Here is a 22,325-nt window from a genome sequence, read left to right on the forward strand (position 1 = left end):
CTCCTACTCCGTATCTATGTGTGTGTTGTGATTAATAAAGGCGCTCAACAGGTTCCTATGACTGGAAGGCGATTAATAAAGAGTCGTAAACGTGCCATGACTGAAAGGCGGAAAACCCATTCTACGTCTTCGCACCTTTTTTCTGACAGAAATGTCTTCGCACCTGATGTGTGGCCTCGTCTCTCTAACTCTTCTTGGTTCAAAGCGTACCTCTAAAAAAAAACAGTCCAAAGCGGAACACGGCGGCCGAAGAAGCCTCGCCCAGCTCCTGCTCTCATGCCTCACCGGCGACCGCGCTCCTCCCGGAGGCGCCGTCGTCACCGAGGCTCTCCGGACCTCTTCCTCGCCAGCCTCCTCCTGCGTGGCTGCTCTGAGCTGGGCCGCCTCCGGCGACGCCTGCCACCTGTTCGACCGGATGCCACGGACGAGCCTCGTCTCCTGGGGCCGCGCCATCTCCATTTACGCGCAGCATGGCCGCCGGGAATACTCCACCGCCCTCTTCATGGCCTTCCGGAGGGCATCCCATGGCAAGGCGCTCAACAAGTTACTGCTCGCCAGCGCCACAAGGGCATGCGCTCAGCCGAGGAAATCATTTACTCCCAGTCCAAGCCGTTTAGGTGAGATCAGCATAATATGGTACAGAAGTGGATGGATTATGGATCCCGCGGCTACCGACTTCCTGCTATGCCGCGTGTTTTAAGCCCAGCTCAGGTACATGATTATGTGCCTGTCATGAATCTCTGTCAAGAGTCGATGATAATCCAGGGGAGCTGCCCCATTCAAAGAAACAAGTATGTGTGCATTTGATTTTCTCTGTAACCTTTTCAGGAGATCAGGAGAATTCATCAGATGTTTCCAACATCAGCAAAACAGCTGCAAGCTATGCTGAAAACCGGAAGTCGGTCAAAACCAAACGGTTTGATGAAGCTCTGCTGCTCAAACGCATGTATAGGGCGCAGGGAGGTGCGCCGATGTGCTTTGGAGTTGGGACCCAGCCGCTTTGGTCCTGTTTGATGATGGTGATCACATGACCTATGCCGACCTTATGGTAATCATTCATATTTGCGAATAACTATTAGTAGCCATACAATCTCTGTTACTAATCAATCAAAAAGTATAATTAGAAAGCTACAGTAGGACAGATTAACGGATCAGACCATGTCAAGGAGATTTGTCTTTTAAGCTTGAGCCAACTGAAATCCGAGCTTCAATTCAAGGCACCTAAGCTATAATTTCCTTGTATTGAAGCTGAGATTTCCTTGGTGCAGACACCACCTAAGCTAGATAACATAGACTATGCACTGAAATCAATTATCCATAGGCCCATGGAATAGACAGCATCAACCTTCTATGATTTCATAAACTGGGAGTTTTATTGTGGTGTGTCTGGTGACCAGAAGAAATTACCCATGCATGCAATTATTTCTTATCAAGGACCTGCACACATACGTCACACTCTATATTGTCTAGAAAAAAAATTGTTACACAAAAACAATACAGTGCAACTGGCTGGTGCCATCTTGGTAAATTTTGAGAGATGTACATGAATAGAATTGACAATGAGTATGATAAAGCATTCGCTCCTAGCTTATATGCGCATAACATCCTTCGCTTAGTCATTGTCATCCTCACCATCTGCAGCTACATGCTGTTCTGAGGCTCCGAGTTGTGCTAGGGCGAAAGCACCAGAGTCGTAGCATGAGCCCCTGGTGGTAGCATGCTGCAACTTGTGGCAACTCAGCCATGACATTAGGTAAGGGACCTTCGTGTACCATTCTTCGCAGATGTCTAGATGTCTCTAATGTTCCCTTCCAATTTCAGTCACTTTGTTGCCGAGGTTTGACATGATTTGTAGTAGCTTGGTTGCACTCTGTCCCTGATTGGAGCCCCTGATAACCTAGAAATATTCTCTTCTGCGTCAGTGATGAACATCATTCCCTTCTAGGTCCAGACAGTTAGTCTGTATTGCCAAACATCTCTTGAACCCTTGCAGACGATTCGGCTGGTAGGTCCTCCTCCTCTCCTACACCTGCCACCTTTTTGGCCACAAATGACAGGAAACACTTAGTTTCTGCAAGAATAAGTTGATTGCGATGGCAACTAGGATTATAACATACCTCAGCTTTGGAATTCTCAGGGAATTGATCTTTAGCATCCCACGTTACATCAATTTCATCATGGCCTAGCGTCAGAACGTTGGAGAACATGGCAATGGCAGATGGTGTTGGAGACAGTGGCGGAGGCAGGGGGGATCAACAGGGTCCCCAGCCCGCCCCGACATTAGCCACTTCTTTGCATTTTGGGCGTGACCAGTAAACTTTTTGTTATGTTTCGTTAATTGCCCCCCCCCCCCCCCCCCTCAAGATCATAAATTTACTATTCCTGCCTCCACCACTGGTTGGAGAAGGTGGTGGAGATTGTGTTGAAGGTGGAGGTGATGCTGCAGGTTGAACACTATTTGAAGTGGAAGTCAGCAGTGATGGATCTTGTTCACAATTGCTAACCTTTTCAATAAAAGTTTCTGTCTCGTTAAGGTTGTTTATGATATCCACTATACTTGGCCTTTCGTGCCTATCCGTCTTCATGCAACTCAGTGCAATCTCAGTGCATATTTTCACTTGCCGGCATTGTGCGTCTAGTAGCTTGGGAGAACTCCATGTTTCTTTCAAACTTTTTCTCCAATTTCCTTCTACCTGTGTAATCGAAGTGTAAAGCTAGAATCACAACATACAAATGTACATCATATCATAATATGGTTCAAAGTAAACATGATCCTTTTGTCCAATCGTAGGGATAGCTCCCTTACTTGATCAAGAAACTCCTGATGCTGCATTTCAGCACATTTGGTGTGGCCGCTAGGCCCTGCAATTATCTTGTTCATGACAACACCCAAGCTGAATATGTCAAACTTCTTTGAGACCGTGCCTCCATTTATGTATTCCGGTGGCATGTATCCACTACATACAGCAATATAAATATTAAGGACATATATTCATGAAAAATGAGTTCATTTGCAGGAGGCATTTACTTACATAGTTCCTGCACGTAAATATTGCGTCACCCTGCAGGTTTGTTCTTCGTTGAAGAGCTTGGACATACCGAAACCGGCAAGTTTTGGAGCCATGTTTTCATCTAGAAGTATATTGCCCAATTTTAGGTCCAGATGGTAAAATGGTTTGTCCAATCCTTCATGAAGGTATTTTAGACCTTCACAAGTCCCTTTGATAATTTTGTAACGTGTTTGCCAATCAAGTACATTACATTTATCTGCAAGTTTATTATACAAAGAGGTTGTCAATGGAATCCAAACATAAGTAACATTTTTCTTCACATGCTTAATACGTATGCATGAAATATTCATGAAGTGGAGCGGCCTCATACCAGAAAGACGCTCGTGAAGGCTCCCCTGAGGCATATACTCGAAGCAAAGTGCTTTGTGTCTTCTTTCACCAAAAGCAAATCTTCCTTGGAAGTCCATAGGTTGATGTTGTGTTTCATAGCAGTAGCCAACTAACCGTACAGTGTTTGGATGCTTTAGCATCATAAGGTTATGAAACTCACGTGTGAATTTTTCATCATCAATTGTTTGCAAGCTATCATTGAGCAGCTTGACAGCAATCTCTTGTCCGTCGTCATGCACACCCTACACAAAATGTTTAAACTATCAGAACACAAAGATAGTATGTCAAGCAGAAAATGTAATTAAATATCAAGCTTTGTTTGTCTATTGCGTGTCACATGTATTTTTAGTACAAACTTAGTGTCCGGAATCTTACCATATAAACTTTTCCATATCCACCTTCACCAAGTAGTCGCTCCTTGGAGAAATTATTTGTGATTTTTCGTAATAATTTCATCGGTAGACTTGTGGGCTCCATGGCTTCACAGGGTTTCCTTTCTCCGGTGGTGGTGTGCCTGCTGGTACAAATTAAACCATGATGCACAACCATTTTAGAACATAGTACAGATTAACAATATACCAATATATACATATTGATATGCGGGTCGGGTCAATCGAGCGAGCGCCAAGGTGGACAGTACAGTGCATCATGATGACTAAATAACAGCCATAAAATCTAGATGGAGTGAGATAGTGAGATGTATTAAGCCGCGTCAGAACCTGCAATCTAGGTAGCCAGCTTGTGGGGTGTCGCAATAGCCATCGGAGGGAAGATGACCCACTGTACTGCCGGCGGTGTCGACCTGAGTGTGTATGGACAAGGGCAAATTAAGAACGCCCGTCAGGCTGGTACGGATCAAACACCACAGAGTTGTTAGATGGTACTTACCCGAGGTGGATGTGGCTCTCCACTGGTTGTACACTGGTTACTGAGACAAGCTGACAGGCTGTCGCTAGAGACTTGTCCTTCATATTCAGAACCACTCCAGCTCGGTCCCTGCATATATGTGCGGTTAAAATATAAATAAATAAATAAAAAATGCTAGCTAAGCTAAAGAAGAACTGCTTGTTACAAGTGAACGTGGACAGTTGAATTGCTACATCACTTGTTGCATGAGTATAGTTATATACTACTCCCACCGTCCCATGATGTAGTGTCAAAAAATGTCTTACATTATCACTAGTGTCAAAAAACGTCTTACATTATGAAACGAAGGGAGTAGATGATACCCCGCGCATTGTTGTGGTAACTTTGTTTAAAAAATGCGTAAGTGAGTGCTAAAAAATACGGAGTAACTAAATCTAATGAAAAGAAAATGAAAGCTTGAAAATCAATAAAAGAAAGTCTTTAAAAATAGAAAATAGACTTTTGAATTACTGTTAAAAATATCATTTTCTGAAAAAAAATGTGAAGGATGATTAACATGCATGTATGATGTGGCAGCGTTACATGCATAGAGTAATGCAAAAATAATTGTAATTTATAAGTTCATCATGGTCTATCACCAGAACCTCTGAGAAGGTGGCAATGATACATGGTGGTGGAAATGGTGTGGTTGGTGGAGGTGATGCTGCAGGTTGAACAACGCTTGAAGTGGAAGCAATTGGTGGTGATGGATCTTGTTCATAATTAGTAGCCTTTTCAATGCATTTTTCAGTCTCATTGAGTTCATCTAGGATATTCACTATGCTTGGCCTTCTGCGCCAATCCATGTCCATGCAGCTCAATGCAATCTCAGTGCATCTTTTCACTTGTTGGCATTGTGCTTCTAGTTGCTCAGGAGAACTCCATGGAGTCTGTAACCTTTTTATCCAATTTCCTTGTACTTTTGTAATCCAAATGTAAAGCTAGAATTACGACATACAAATGTGGAACATCATAATGTTGCTCAAAATAAACATATCTTTTTGTCCAATCGAAGAGATATCATTCTTACTTGATCAAGAAACTCCTTTTGCATTTCATCATGTGTGTCGTGGTCGCTAGGCCCTGCAATTATCTTTGTTATTACAACACCCAGGCTAAATATGTCAAACTTCTTTGAGACCTTTCTTCCAAATAAGTATTCCGGCGGCGTGTATCCACTGCATATGGCAAGGTAAAAATTACAGAGAAATTTATTCGTTAGAAATGATTCCATTCGCGGGAGGCATTTACTTACATAGTTCCAATGGGACTTTGTGTCATCCTGGTTTGTTCTTCGCCGTAGAACTTGGACAAACCAAAATCTGCAAGTTTCGGGGCCATGGTTTCATCTAGAAGTATATTGTCTGGTTTTATGTCCAGATGATAAAAGGGTTTACCCAATTCTTCATGAAGGTATCTTAAACCTTCACATGCACCTTTGATAATTTTGTAACGTGTTTGCCAATCAAGTCCATTGGATTCATCTGCAAAATTATAATACAGAGAGGTTGTCAGAAGAATCCAGATATCGGTCGAAGTTGTCTTCACATCCTTAAGTATGTACATATTATAATTAAAGTGGAGCAGACTCATTACCGGACAGATGCTTACGAAGGCTCCCCTCGGGCATATACTCGAAGCAAAGTGCTTTGTGTGTTGTTTTAGCAAAAACAATGGTTCCTTCAAAGTCCGCATGTTGACGTTGTGTTTCGTAGCAGTAGCCAACTAACCTTACGATGTTCGGATGCTTTAGCACCATAAGGTTTTTAAACTCACGTATGAATTGCTCATCATCAATTGTTTGCTTTAGATTATAGAGCAGCTTCACAGCAACCACTTGTCCGTCATCGCACACACCCTGCTCAAGATATATTATCAGCATACAACACCAATTATGAGAAGCAGAAAAGATAGATACCAAACTTCTTTTGTTGGTTATGTGTCACAACTATGGTTTTGAATTTTGTCTTCAGAAAGATTTTGATCAAAGGACCAACGTTTTTTTTATTATAATTCAATTGACAACCAACACTTCATTTTTTGAAAATAATTTAAATTTTTGTGCACTACTGTAATAACAGCTAAACTATTTCAATCAAAGGGCTATTATTTCAGTATCTATTGAAATGACTGAAATATTCAGAAATTCAATGAAATCCCATTGAAAGTGAAAACCACAAATGAAATTTCCTGAATCTTACCCTGTAAACTTTTCCATATGCACCTTGACCAAGTACTCGCTCCTTGGCGAATTGCTTCGTGATTTTTCTTAATAATTCCATCTTTAGACTTGTTGGTTCCATGGCTTCAGCATTGTGTAACCTTTCCCCAGCGGTAGTGTCTCTGCTCATACAAGTTAAACCCATATGCACGACCGTTTTAGAACATGCAAATTAACAATTAACCAATATATTGATATGTGGGTCAGTCGATCCAACGCTCAGCTAGGTGCATATTGAATAGTACATATAGTGCGCAGCATGATGGTGAAATAACAGCCATAAAATCTGGATGGAGTGAGATGAGATGTATTAAGCTGCATCAGAACCTGCAATCTAGGTAGCCAGCTTGGGTGATGTAGCAATACCCAGCTTGGGTGATTGTTAACTTGGCAGCTTCTTCCGACAAAAGGTTGGCTCCATCCAAGTTGTTAGGCATGGAGAGTACACTGGCGGTGTCGACCTGAGTGTATATACATACATGGTCAAGAACAAATGAAGACAACAGCGCCGGCCGGTATGGATCAAACACTACAGATGGTGGATGCACACATGGTTCTTTTAATGGTACCTTAGGTGGCGCTGGCTCGACATTGTCTGTAAAATGGTCGTTGAGACAAGCTGACACGCTATCGGTAGAGGCTTGTCCTTCATATTCAGAATCACTCCAGCTCGGTCCCTGCGTGCGTGGTTAAAAGCAATCAGCGCAAGTATGCAGATGCTAGCTTGCTAGAGAAAGAACTACAGTACTAATTTAATCAAGTGTCCGTCGACAGTTGAGTTGCTACTTCACTTGCTGCATGAGTATAGTTAGTTCAAAATCATAATCTACCAGCATTTTCATACCTGAAATGAAATGGAACATACATCGATGCCGTCCCATCTCTTTATGGTGAAGACTGGACTGTTGGGGTGGGCTTGGCTCGCCTGCCTTAGATCTTCTTCTGCCTTGTGCACCTCCACGGGGCTGCAACCCAAGTAGTCGAGATGGTAGCTGACCCTCTCAAGGAGAGGCATGTTCCCCCGCAGACCAACGTCCGTCCCCACCCTGATTCCGCCAACCTCCAGCTCCTGAATCCTTGGAAGCGCTCCCTCTCCACATATCAGCTCTATGTTGGTTACGTAGAGGTATGCCAGCACCATGAACTCGTGCTTGCCGGCGGTGTACAGCAAACGGTTGCCGTAGCAGTGGATGTGGAGGCAGAGGGAGCGGAGGGATGGCATCTGCCCGAGGATCTGCACATGTTGCACCTCCAGGGTCTCCACCTGCAGCACCAGCTTGGAGAGTTTGGGGACACGCGAGTGGTGGATCCACGGCATCGGCCTGGGTAGGATGATCCCCAAGAGGAGCAGCTGCCGGAGCTGCGAGGATGGCACGCTGCCTTCCCAATCGTGGCTGCCGAGGCGTGCCTTCTCCTCTGCGTCGGACCAGACCTGCAGGACCTGGAGCTTCCTCAGTTTATGAAGGGACACCACCAGCTTCTTCTGCATGCCCTCGTCCACCTCGTCCAAGTGGATCACCAGCACCCGCATCTCGCTCAGCTTCTGGAGCTCGGTGGCGAAGTCCGGGGACTTGTCCGCCGAGTGCAGCCACAACTCTTCCAGGCACGTCAGCATCCCTACCCGACCCATCATCCTTGTGCCCTTGCCAGCACGCAGGCACCTAAGCTTCCTTAGCTCCTCGACGAACGGTGGCAGCTCTCTGATGCCAGTTGCCGTCACGTCGAGGATCTCTAGTAGCTTGAGGCGTCCTATTCTCCTTGGGAGCTCAGCCATGTATATGCCGACAAGCCCAACATACTTGAGCACTTTCAATCTGCCGAGCTGCTCCAGATTGGAATCTCTCAAGGATAAATCACATCTCTCCAGATCCATTACACGCAAGTTTTCAAACTCCCGGAGTGGTGGCAAGCTGCTGCCGGGGCATGTGCTGGCATACAATGACAGCACCTCCCTCACTTCCAGCAGTCTACTGTTTTGACTTCGACCCACCATTGCTTCGCCTTCGTGGATGGCTAATCTATGAATGGGTATGGTTCTGGATATGCTCTCCTGCTTCATGTCTAGGCCTAGCATGGTGGAGAAATTCTCGCTGCTTGACAGGTCACGGATGACGCGAAGCATCAAAATGTGGACACGGCAACCACCTTGGCTGGGGTCATGAGGGCTCACTGCCCACTGGATCATGCACCTATCCATTAGCTCCTTGAAATAGGTCTCCCCAATCTCAAATGACCGCTCAGGGACAAGGCCTTCTGCAACCCACCTCCATATCAGCATATTCTTCTCGATCCAGTGGTCTTCTGGGAACAGGCTTAGGTACAAAAAGCATCTCTTGATATTATAGGGTAGAGCATAATAGCTATAAGACAACACCTTCCTTATGTGCTGGAAAGCCCCGTCCTCCTTGTGCTCATCAAAACCAATAGAATCATACACCCCATGCCACTCTTTGCTTTGATGTTCTGCAAGCAACACACCTATCATAGTGATAGCTATTGGCACACCACCACATTTACGCAAAACTTGATCTGACAGTGTATCAAATTCTGCATCATGGCTTTTAACTTGAGCTTTGGTTCGGAGCAACTCTTTCGAGTCGGCAGGGGAAAGTGGTTTCATTGTGTACACTGTGACACCAACTCCTTTGACAATATTTCGGTTACGAGTGGTGGTGATGATTTTAATTCCAGCACAACCCTTAAAAAAAAGTTCAACAAAGTTCCATGTTTCCTTATCCCATATATCATCGATGACAATTAAACACCTAATCACACCAGAAAGACAAGAGGCCAGAATGAATGATCATGACAAAAAAAAATCTGCTTCACGAAAACGGAAAATGCAGGGGAGAAGGCAGGAAGGATAGGAATACAGAGATGCAGGTGTTACCAATAACTCAGTACATTGTTTCTTTGTAAAATACTGAAAAAAAATAGTTACCAACAGCTCAGTACATTGTTTCTTTGTAAAGTACTACCAAACGTTTATATAAGGGCGTTGGAGCACATACTATACTAGAGATTTTTCCTAATTAACATGGTATTATAATAAGCATCACAATTTGAGAAGTTTATTTTGTAATGGATCTTTCGTGTCACTTGTATATACAGCAACAAAACACAATCTTAAACTCGCATTAGAAATTAGTACTACATAGAAATTAATGTCCACATGTAGGTACCACAGTACTGATTATACACTGACAAATAATAGCCCACCTAATTAACATATGAACTTGATTGATGAGATGTAATCTTTAAAATTTATTCACTATTTAATTACATGTAGGAAAGGAAACTCACATGCACATGCACATTCATTAATTCAGAATTTTTGTATTTATGTATTTTCTATATATACAAACAATTTGTTTCTCTAGTAGTTTATAGATATGGTAAATGAGGATACTATGCATACACATAAAAACATGTCATCAGCTCACACCACTAGCAAGCACATTAGATATATTATCGGAATAACCATGCGTACCTCTTATCCACCAGGAAACTTTGCAGCTGGTTGGTTAGCTGGTGTTGGTCTGGTTCGTGACCATAGATCTCCATGTGAAGTCCGTCGAAGATGTACATCAGAACCCTCTTCATGTCGGCTCTCTGACCGATGGGAACAAAAGCTCCGCAATCAAAATCACCTTTCATCTTGTCGTAGACTGCTCGAGCAAGGGTGGTCTTGCCCATCCCCCCCATCCCGACAATGGAGACATGATCACTCTTGGACAGCTTCTTGGTTAGCTCGGCAATTGCCCCTTCTAGGCCAACATGGTTAGATTCCCTAGTGTCCGTGGTAAACATACGTGTGCTGACTTCCAATGAGGAAGTACTTTCCAGGGCACTCTTACAAGGATAAGGGCCATACCGTTTACTCACCTTCTCCACCTTCTTCATGATTTCTTTGACGTATCTGTCCATCTCTTGCTGAATGTTCACCTTGCTCACGCTAGGAAGGAGGGCGCCCTTGGTTGACTCGATGCGTGCCATGAAGGAGTGGAGGTGTGTCCCGATGGCATGCGACAGCTCCCTGACCTCGCGGGCCCTGAGCTTCACCTGCGACTCGAGCTGATCCGGCGGCACGCTGGAGACATCCTCAAGGAAAGCGTCCATGTTCATAAGCTCGTCGTAGAGGTTCGTCAGCTCGTCCTTCATGGTCTTTTCCACGCACCACTTGTTGACGACCAACTTCACAAGAGAGGACATGATGACGCTCAAAGAAGTTGAGACCACCGCCTCCATGGCCATGCTTGCACGGTGGACTCTCACCCTCTCTTGCTAGCTTACATCTTCTTCTTGGATTGGGAACGTATAGATACTAGTCTGTAGTCTGTACTACCTTTGGGAAGCTCTTGCTTGGATTGGGAGCGTATAGATACTAGCTAGATCCAGGCATAAATATTTTGTTGGTGAGATCTGACCCATGGTGCCTCGCGTTCTGCTACACAACTTCTAAAAATACAGTGACTCACTGATCTAGGCGGTAAGTGAGCACACTTCACGTGCCTCTGCAATTAACCTGATATTTACTCCTAGATTCCCGCCACAACAAAAAAAAAAGATATTTACTCCCGAGGTAATCAAGGAGCAGTACGTCTTTCCACGCAGCATCATCTTATAAAAACACAGTTTTCGTTGCATTTTCAGTTTTCGTGAACCAGTTTTTCGGGAGGGTATCCAATGCATTCCTATCCTCCCGTTGGGCAACGGGATGGTTAAAGATAAACTTCGGCAGTGCTGTTGATAATGCCAATGGCAAGGGAGCCAATGGTTACTCGTGATCATGATGGTGCTTTTCGCTGGCAAGATGCGCCGGCTACGTGGGTGTCTCTGACCCTCTTAGCTTGGAGCTTTTGGCGTGTCTCGATGCCATGCTGTTTGCAAAGGAGGAGGGGTACCAGTTCATCATCATAGAGACGGACTGTTTCAATGCCAAGAACCTATGGGAAGCAAGGCAAGTGGATAGATCAATTGGCTACCACATTCTACAGGAGATGCAAGAAGAGATATTAAGTTTCCACGGATTCCAGCTTCATTATGCTAGTCGACATGTTAATTCTGTTGCACATATGTGCGCTAAGGAGGCTCTAGTGTTAGATGATATTGTAACTTTTTCAGATGTAATTTCTGGCTTTCCGAGGGGCGTTTTGCACTTAGATGGGCTACCGCTAAATGAATAAAATCCGGTGTTTGTAAGAAACCGGACCAGGTGCCGGTTCTGGTTTTCTCTGGTCGAACGGCCTGTTTAGTCAGGTTTTCAAAACTATAGGTGACAAACTGGACACATGGTGCCCTATGCTAGCCCCGCCAATGCCCGCGGATGGGCTTTTGCCGACGACACAATTTTGCTGAGTGCCCACGTCTACTAGACACTCAGCAAATCATGGACACATGGTGTGCTGCTGTGCTCCCAGTTTTGCTGATTGTTGCTGGGACGGCACTTGGCCTTTGCCCACTGGAAAGAGGCCTTTGCCCAGTGTGCCCAACACTGGGCAAAGTGCCCGGATCCGGTAGTTGTAATACTTCGTTTCTTAGATTGAGGTTTGATAGTAGTGAGAGATGTTTTGGTTTTTGAGACTGTTAGTAGTACTAGTACTTCTGAACTTTAAAGAGATCTCAAAGTACGTACTAGGTATGAACAAGTTGGAACTGTCATGGCAAGGGGTAGCCACATGCCCGCATATGGTTCAGGAGCCTACAGTAGGTATGAACAAGGTCTTCACGCCCATGTGTGTGGCTGTATGCCATGGCATGGAACGACGTGCGGCTACTTGATCATCTCACAATTAATATATGTAGTACAAGTCTATCAGCTTAATAAATTGCAGGCACGTGAAGTGCACTCGCCTTCTGCCTAGATCAGTGAGGCAGTGTCTTTTTCAATGTCGCGTAGCGGCACAGGTGCGAGGCGCCATGGTGTCCAGATCTGGTCAAATGCCTCGATGAAGTCACCATGTGTCCAGATCTGATCAACAAAATATCTATGCCTCTCCATCCACTAATCAGGAAGCGCTTGTATATCTTCCTAGCTCCAGCCGCCAAGATCTATGCGCTCCCAAGCCAAGCAATCCCGCTACCAAGCAAGGGTTTCTCAAAATATAGAGAGAGCAATAGGAAAAGAGAGGAGAAGAAATTAGCTAGCAAGCGAGGGTGAGAGTCCACCGGGAGATCAAGCATGGCGTTGGAGGTCGGCTCAGCGGTGCCGTCTCTAGATAAGCTGCTCCAGCATGACTGGGGCCTGGACAAGACCGTGAAGGACAAGCTGTGGAGCCTGGAGGCCAAGCTGAGCAGCATGCACGATTTCCTTGATGATGTATCCAGCATGCCGCCGGGCCAGCTCGAATGGAGTGTGATGCTCATGGCTCGCGAGGTCAGGGAGCTTTATCGTGCCATCGAGACACGCCTCCACTCCTTCATAGCGCGCATTGACTCGACCAAGGACACCTTTCTTCCTGTCATGAGGAAGCGGAAAATTAAAAAGTGAGATGGCCAGCTACATCACAAAAACACTCAACAAGTTTAGTGGGATGCATCAACGGCACAGCCGATATACTGGTATGATTTCCCTGCAACGTACTTCCTCATTGGACCCTCGTACCTTTGTCAACTACAGCACGGAAGGCCTGCTTGTTGGCATGGACGGGCCAGTTGCTGAGCTAACCAACAAGCTGTCCAAGTGTGATCATGTCTCCATTCTCGGGATGGGGGGAATGGGCAAGACCGTCCTTGCTCAAGCAGTCTATGACAAGATCAAAGGGGGTTTCCATTGTGAGGCTTTTGTCCACATTGGTCTGAGAGCTGACGTGATGAAGGTTCTGGTGGACATCTTCGAAGAATTTCACATAGATATTTGTGGTCACAAACCAGACCAACACGAGCTAATCAGCCAGTTGCAGAACTTCCTGGTGGATAAGAGGTACGCATGGTTTCTATTCCCATAGATCTATCCTTGCTAGCCGCGTGAGTTGATGAATGCCATCTACCATCTCAGTAAAGTGTAACATACTAAGAGAATACATAGTCTACATAAATGACTGTTACAGAAATTATGAATTCATAACCGCACATACGCCATGGATAAATAGTGAAATCTAAATTAATTGCTAACATCACATTGCCAACAATCATTAGATGGGTCATTATTTATCTGTTCTTTCTAACATTCATTGTGTGGTTGGCTGGTTGCATGATTATAAATTGCTAATGTGTAAGTGACAGGAGACTCATTGCAAACTGTATATTTAACTTTGTGATGACACCGATAATACCATGTTAACAACAAGCAGTATTGTCCCACCTGAAAAAAAACAACAAGCAGAATTGTGCGCAAGCACAAGACCACTTTGGGTCTATAGTACGCAGTCTTTCCCTACATTTCTGCAAGAGGCTGTTTTCAGGACTCGAACTCGTGATCTCATGGTCACAAGGCAACAGCTTTACCGCTGCGCCAAGGCTCCCCTTCTCAAAAACTCAACATTGTAATATAAACATTTTACAATGAATCAAGTTTTTGGTAAATCTCATGCACCTCCATGTTCCTCTCTTCCATGACTTCTCACTCTGCATTTGGGGTTTAATTAATCAGATTTTTCATGTTTGTTGATTCAAGTGTCTTGCTTTCTGGTGTGGATAGGTGCTTATTTGTCATTGATGATATATGGGATAAGGAAACATGTTACTTGGTACAAGGTCTTTTTAAGGGCAGTCACTTGTAGGAAAAGGGGCTTAGGTCACATGACAGTTTTCACATTAGCCCCGATTCAGTCACGAACCGGGACTAATGGGAGCCCGGTTCGCGCGGCCAGGGACCTGCCGGGCCTCGTGGGGGCATTGGTCCCGGTTCGTCCGGATCCTTTGGTCCCGGTTGGTGGGACAAACCGGGACCAATGGACCACGCTCCTGGCCCACCACCCTTTAGTCCTGGTTCCTACCACAAACCGGGACTAAAGGCCTGTTAGTCCCACCTCGCCAACCGAAGGGCGCTCACATCAGTTTATAAGGCCGTCCCTATCTGCCTTGTTGAGCTTCTCTTAAAGTGAAAATAGATGCCCTTATACAGGAAATTTGACCTAAATTCATAGTAAATTTCATAGAAATTTATTATGAATTTAGGTTGAATTTTCTCTATAAGCGCATCTATGTTCATTTTTATATATTTATAAAATAAATAAACCTTAATAAAATAAATAAAACTAAATAAACCTTAATAAAATAAAATAAAATAAACTATAGTAACTACAATAAATAAACCTTAATAAATTAAGTAAAAATAGCAGCAGTAAAATAAATAAAAATAGCAGCAGTAAAATAAATAAAAATAAAATAATTAAAGTAAAATACATAAGTAATTAGAAATAAAATAAATAAGTTTTTTGTTGTAAGTAGAAACAAAACAAAACAAATAAAGCAAAAGAGAAAAAAAACAGAGGAAAAAAATTATGCCACCTACTGGGCCACCACGGCCTGAATACGACTAGAAACCCATCCATGGGCCAGGATTCAGGCCCAGTAGGTCCACAGGCAAATAGTGACAGAATAGGCCCGTAAGCCTGCATTTGAGAGGAGCTCGAAGTGGTCAGCGCAGCTGCGCTTATAAACCACTGTCGAAGCCTCTCGGCTAGCGAGGTGGGACTAAACATCCCACCGCACCGCGCCAGTTCCAGCTTTGGTCCCGGTTGATGCCACGAACCGGGACCAATGAGTTCCCTATATATACCCCATCGCCACAGCAGAGCACTCCAGAGGTGTTCGATGATCACCTCCTATGCACATGAGGTGTTCGATGAAATGTCTGAGCCACACTAGTTAATCTTTCTCCTCTCGAAACTCGACCTCCGAGCTCCATTTTCCCCGAGATTTGTCTAGGTTTAGCGGTCCTTCACGTCCCGTCCCCGTCTTCACCACCGTCGATCGCCCGCGCCGATCTCGTCGCCAGCACCACCGTGGTGAGCCTCTTGTTCTTATCTTCTTTCTGAAAGGAAAAAATTCTTACCTTAGATAGTTACTTGTCTAATTTTGTTACTTTTATTATTCCTTCTTATTACATAGTGCGATGGTTTTGGTATCCGCCCCCGTCAGCCCTCGTCCTGTCTATGATTTGGATGTGGTATATATTATCTTTTTATAACTATTTGGTTCATTTATTGTTTATGACAAATATACCGACCAACGTGACATAGATTTTATTTATCTAGGAGGTGGTTGAACCGGAAATTCTAACCGACCCTATTGTCGAGAGGTTAAATTTAGTTGAAGAAGAAAACAATTACTTGAAGGAAAAAATAAAAAAATTGAGGAGTAAAAGATGATATTGGAGTTGCATGTTGCGGATGTCGTCGATGATCACAAGATCAAGATGGATGCAATGCGCTTGAAGATTAGAAAGATTAGAAAATATGACATTTATACCGAGGCTTGGTATCATTATGCCGTTGGATCAATTGTTACCTTGGTTGCGATTATGATCGCATTTGTTTTCGCATTGAAATGTTTTACATAGTTTCAATGTATGGTTTAATTAATTAGATGTTCTGGAGAGCTATATATATGTTGTTAGATGAGAACTATGTATGTACTTTGGTTCTAATGTGATGATGAACTTCTATTAATTTGGTCACTTAATTATCTATTTATGATGTTCTGTAATGGTTTTTGACACACTTAATTATATATAATGCACGCAGATGAACCGGCAATGGATGTACAGTGACAGACACACCTCCGAGTACATTAAGGGTGTGCATGATTTTCTCGAAGTGGCTGAGGCAAACAATACGAAGTCTTACTCTGACCGGAAAATCCTTCACACCCACCTGCTTTACAAGGGTTTCATGCCACACTATAATGTTTGGACGAGGCACGGAGAAATGGGGGTTATGATGGAAGACGGCGAAGAAGAAGAGGACGATGACAACTATGTGCCCCCTGAATACGGTGATGATGCAACGGGGGAAGCTGCTGAAGATGAAGAGGAACCAGACGATGTGCCCAATGATGCTGCAAGGGGGGAAGCTGCTGAAGATCAAGAGGAACCAGTGCCCGATGATGATGATCTCCGCCGGGTCATTGTCGATGCAAGGACGCAATGCGAAAGTCAAAAGGAGAAGCTGAAGTTCGATCGCATGTTAGAGGATCACAAAAAAGGGTTGTACCCCAATTGCGAAGATGGCAACACAAAGCTCGGTACCGTACTGGAATTGCTGCAGTGGAAGGCAGAGAATGCTATGCCTGACAAAGGATTTGAGAAGCTATTGAAAATATTGAAGAAGAAGCTTCCAAAGGATAACGAATTGCCCGACAGTACATACGCAGCAAAGAAGGTCGTATGCCCTCTAGGATTGGAGGTGCAGAAGATACATGCATGCCCTAATGACTGCATCCTCTACCGCGGTGCGTACAAGGATCTGAACGCATGCCCGGTATGCGGTGCATTGCGGTATAAGATCAGACGAGATGACCCTGGTAATGTTGACGGCGAGCCCCCAGGAAGAGGGTTCCTGCGAAGGTGATGTGGTATGCTCCTATAATACCACGGTTGAAACGTCTGTTCAGAAACGAAGAGCATGCCAAGTTGATGCGATGGCACAGTGAGGACCGTAAGAAAGACGGGAAGTTGAGAGCACCCGCTGACGGGTCGCAGTGGAGAAAAATCGAGAGAAAGTACTGGGCTGAGTTTGCAGCTGACCCAAGGAACGTATGGTTTGGTTTAAGCGCGGATGGCATTAATCCTTTCGGGGAGCAGAGCAGCAATCACAGCACCTGGCCCATGACTCTATGTATGTATAACCTTCCTCCTTGGATGTGCATGAAGCGGAAGTTCATTATGATGCCAGTTCTCATCCAAGGCCCTAAGCAACCCGGCAACGACATTGATGTGTACCTAAGGCCATTAGTTGAAGAACTTTTACAGCTGTGGAATGGAAACGGTGAACGTACGTGGGATGAGCACAAACAGGAGGAATTTAACCTGCACGCGTTGCTGTTTGTAACCATCAACGATTGGCCCGCTCTCAGTAACCTTTCAGGACAGATAAACAAGGGATACCACGCATGCACGCACTGTTTAGATGACACTGAAAGTATATACCTGGACAAAAGCAGGAAGAATGTGTACCTGGGCCATCGTCCATTTCTTCCGACCAACCATCAATGTCGAAAGAAAGGCAAGCATTTCAAAGGCGAGGCGGATCACCGGAAGAAGCCCGCCATGCGTACCGGTGATCACGTACTTGCTATGGTCAATGATTTACACGTAATCTTTGGAAAGGGTCCCGGCGGACTAGCTGTTCCGAATGACGCTGAGGGACACGCACCCATGTGGAAGAAGAAATCTATATTTTGGGACCTACCCTACTGGAAAGAGCTAGAGGTCCGCTCTTCAATCGACGTGATGCACGTGACGAAGAACCTTTGCGTGAACCTGCTAGGCTTCTTGGGCGTGTATGGGAAGACAAAAGATACACCTGAGGCACGGGAGGACCTGCAACGTTTGCACGAAAAAGACGGCATGCCTCCGAAGCAGTATGAAGGTCCTGCCAGCTACGCTCTTACGAAAGAAGAGAAAGAAATCTTCTTTGAATGCCTGCTCAGTATGAAGGTCCCGACTGGCTTCTCGTCGAATATAAAGGGAATAATAAATATGCCAGAGAAAAAGTTTCAGAACCTAAAGTCTCATGACTGCCACGTGATTATGACGCAACTGCTTCCGGTTGCATTGAGGGGGCTTCTACCGGAAAACGTCCGATTAGCCATTGTGAAGCTATGTGCATTCCTCAATGCAATCTCTCAGAAGGTGATCGATCCAGAGATCATACCAAGGCTAAGGAGTGATGTGGCGCAATGTCTTGTCAGTTTCGAGCTGGTGTTCCCACCATCCTTCTTCAATATCATGACGCACGTCCTAGTTCATCTAGTCGACGAGATTGTCATTCTGGGGCCCGTATTTCTACACAATATGTTCCCCTTTGAGAGGTTCATGGGAGTCCTAAAGAAATATGTCCGTAACCGCGCTAGGCCAGAAGGAGGCATCTCCATGGGCCATCAAACAAAGGATGTCATTGGGTTTTGTGTTGACTTCATAACTTCCTAATTGATGTAACTTTCCCATTGGATGTTAGAAAGGAATGAAAAGCACAATAATTGTTAGTTTAACACGTTACAAAATTCACTTTATAACTTCCTAATTGATGTAACCATTGAGATTGCCATAACTGTTCTACAAATCCAATGTTACCAAAATTTAAAAGTTCAATTTGTTTATCCACTTCAACAATATTTAAACTTTGTAACTCTATGCGTAAAAATACATATTTTATATGTAACTTTTTTAAAATAACACAACTAAAATTACTTTCCATAATAACGTATGGGCTTTACCCTGGTACACATGCTATTTCGAAATAGAGGGAGTAGAGTTTTTTAGTGATTAGTAAAAGAATGGCAGCAGAGCGGCAGCCAAAAGAATATTACTCTACCATTTTTTATCTGAATGTAATATTTCTTGTATTTTGAAAAACCGCCTATTGGAAATAAAAAATAACCGGATACTCCATCCGGTTATTTTCTTTTCAAAAGTCAAATTTTCTATGATGGACTAAATTTATAGAAAAATCATCAATTTCTACAATGCCAAATTAGTATAATTAGATCGATCGTCAAATATATTTTTGAATTTCATTTATTTGGTATTCAAGTTGTTGATTTTTTTTCCTAAAATTTTCTCAACCGTAGAAGGTGTGACTTTACAATAATACACCTTGTATTTTGGAATGGGGGAAATCTTGACAAACGACTCAATTTTCTTAAGAGCAAACTCTGTATGAAGTCGTCTCTACCTTATTTGTGGTAGATGTCCTCATAACTCTCCCTTATGCAGGTTCTCTGACTATTGGCGTGGTGGGATCTGTAGTTGGTCTGATTATGTTGGCTTGTTTAGCAGCTCTGATTTGGAAGGTGCTAAAGTTACGGAGTCAGTGCAGAAGAGGTTCATGTGATCCTTTTGGTGAATTATACTCTCTTCGTTCCATAATATAGTGCCTATAAATTTATTCAGTAGTCCAATTTTGCAAACTTTGATCAAGTTTTTAGAGAAAAATGTCCACATTATAATAAGTTGGCACTCTGCCATGTATGTTATATATAATTATACTATTTTGTTCTAATAGGGCATATTCGAGAGTTCACTTACCGGGAATTGGCGTCTGCAACACGCGAATTCGCTGACGGACGAAAGCTTGGACAGGGTGCCTTTGGAGTTGTCTATAAAGGGGCAGTGATGCTGCAAGATGAAGAAGTGGAAGTGGCTATAAAAAAGAATTTAAATGTTGTGTCAGATGAATCAAGGGCTGCCTTTAAGAATGAGGTTGATATTATGAAACCGTTGAACCATCTCAATATTATACGTCTTGTGGGTTGGTGCGACAACAGGAGCAGTCTCTTGCTTGTCTATGAACTAGTGGAGGATCGCAACCTTGAGGATCGGCTTTACGGCGGTGGTGCTAGTGTGTCTTCGGGTTCAGGTTTAGTTCTAGATTGGCGCCAAAGGTAGTTAAACACAAACATAACCTTCATATTACATTTTTCCCATTCATCAAAAGAAATCCTGGGTTTATAAACTTCAAATTACTTAACTGACATGGAATGCACTGACCGTGTTTCAGGTACAACATACTGGTTGGAATAGCCTCGGGTCTTGATTACCTCCATAATAAATGTGTGAAAACCGTCCTGCATAGAGACATCAAGCCAGGTAATGTGATGCTGGACAGGGACTTCAATGCTAAACTATGTGACTTCGGCCTGGTGACGCAACTCACCCATGCCGTAACCTCACGCTCGACTGGGAACATCATTGGAACACCAGCCTACATGGACCCTTCATTTGAGGAAAACGGCAAGGTTATTAGGGAATCAGATGTCTACAGCTTCGGTGTGTTGTTGCTTGAGGTTGTATGTGGTGTGAAGCCAAAACTGATCCCGATTGACAGAGACACAAAAAACAGCCTCATCGAGATGGTCCGGGAATATGAGAAGAAGAATGCAATTCTTAATGCAGCCGACCAACATTTGAGGGGAAAGTTTGATGACCAAATAAAAGGAGCACTGTTGATCGGGCTCCATTGTGTGAAAACAAACCGCGGTGATCGTCCAACTATCCAAATTGTGTTGTCCAAATTATCAGGCTTGCGTGACTCATATGTTGTGGTTTGAGTCCCAACAAAGATAGGTAAAGATGCTCACAGGGCAGCCCTCGTGCAGTGAAGCCTTACATGGTATGTACAATGGAAGCTATTTCATTGTTATTATTACCAAATGATATAGGTCACCATGCGTGCGCTGCGTGGCGTGTGCCTATTTGGGATCTCTCTACTCAACAATGGGATTGATCCAACATTGTGTATGCATTCATGTAACCTATGAGTCTATGACAATTTGTAACTGTCGTCTATCTTGTGATTCAACAAATCATGTTATCATCTTAAATCCAAATCCAATCAACCTTGCTACCCTTTTTTATCTCGTGCATTATTAATTTATCGATGTGAAATGGATGTTATGAATACTCCCACTTCCTCGCATCGTTGCCGGCGTAGGGAACAATGGGGATGCGCTGATCCCCCTGCCACACTCCCGCTGACCCCCATGCACCTCCTCACTGATCTCTATGCTCTGCATGCTGCTGCGAGCTGAATCGGGCACAACGAACAAGGAGGAAGGCCTAGGCAGTAGTTACACCGGGTCTCTTTTCCCTATACAGTCATGGAATCCGGCCCAAAGAGATGCTGGCCCAGGCTGTCAGTTCTAACACACCTAACCAAAACCCTTCTCCCTGCCGCGGTTGTGAGGCGCCCCTTCCATTCATCTAGCGGCACCCGGATTCTGTCGAGGATGAACTGCATAGTTGTCTCCATGTGATGTTCGAGCTGGTTGTTTTGCGTGGCTACTCTTGGTTGTAATCATTTAGCTTCTGCTAGCTAGTACCTGCAGTGGCTTCCCTACTAGTGCCCCAACACCTTACTCTCTTTTCCATCCCTTTTTGCTGCATGTACGAACTAGTTAGTTCTGTTGATAAACTAATGGAAAAGAGGTTTGCCTGGTTAGAATATGATGTAAGCTGGTCCGGTGGCAATGCCGAAGACATCTCCAAGGAAAGCGTGCATGCTGATCAGCTCATGCTTGACGTTCCTCAGCCTGCCCTTCACGGTCTTGTCCATGTCCAACTGCGCCATGCTCGCGCGGTGGACTCTCGCCCTCTCTTGCTAGCTTTTTTTTTTCCTTTTGAGAAGCCCTTGCATGACTACAGGCTGTCGGTGGAGCTAGAAATAAGATTTGAGGTGCGGCGCTAGCTACTGGTTTGTGCTAGGCATAAATGTTTTGCTGGCTAGGTCTCTGGATCCATGTTGCGTGACGTGTAGGGGTTATATTAACTAATTGTTAACGTTAATTCCAGGATAAGTGAGCAATCATTCTTCTGCGCAGGAACGTTTTGAGTATATGCTAAAATGCATGCACGCCATGGCATGAACAGATTAGTAATAAAATGAAAAAAGAACTTGGAAAGCAAATTTTGTAATGCCCCTTGTGCCCACATCTTTAATCTGTTCCAGTCATCAAGTCCAGCCAGATCTGGGCAGCAGTCGGCAAACTGGTCGATTCTGGTAGTACAATACAACCACTCTATTTTCCTTTAGAACATCTCCTACATTGCTTATGTGTTGAAGTGTCACGTTTGTACATCTTGTAAGGTTACTCTCTGTACTGGTGAGTCCTAGTCTTCAGGGCGATCCCTAGCA

The 22,325-nt window shown here is 44.1% G+C and overlaps 1 protein-coding gene and 1 pseudogene across 1 annotated transcript; one reads left to right on the forward strand and one right to left on the reverse strand.

Moving 5' to 3' along the window:
* Positions 1-1,955: 1,955 nt before the first annotated feature.
* Positions 1,956-10,961, reverse strand: LOC123056178 (uncharacterized; annotated as a pseudogene).
* A 2,058-nt stretch (positions 10,962-13,019) lies between these two features.
* Positions 13,020-20,742, forward strand: LOC123056179 (probable L-type lectin-domain containing receptor kinase S.5). The gene is made up of 5 exons (XM_044479878.1): positions 13,020-13,450; positions 14,168-14,223; positions 19,409-19,516; positions 19,698-20,076; positions 20,193-20,742. The coding sequence occupies exons 1-5, from the start codon at positions 13,020-13,022 to the stop codon at positions 20,740-20,742; spliced, it is 1,524 nt and encodes a 507-aa protein (XP_044335813.1).
* Positions 20,743-22,325: the final 1,583 nt, after the last annotated feature.

Source organism: Triticum aestivum, chromosome 2D (assembly GCF_018294505.1).
Source record: "Triticum aestivum cultivar Chinese Spring chromosome 2D, IWGSC CS RefSeq v2.1, whole genome shotgun sequence".
NCBI classification, from domain to species: domain Eukaryota; kingdom Viridiplantae; phylum Streptophyta; class Magnoliopsida; order Poales; family Poaceae; genus Triticum; species Triticum aestivum.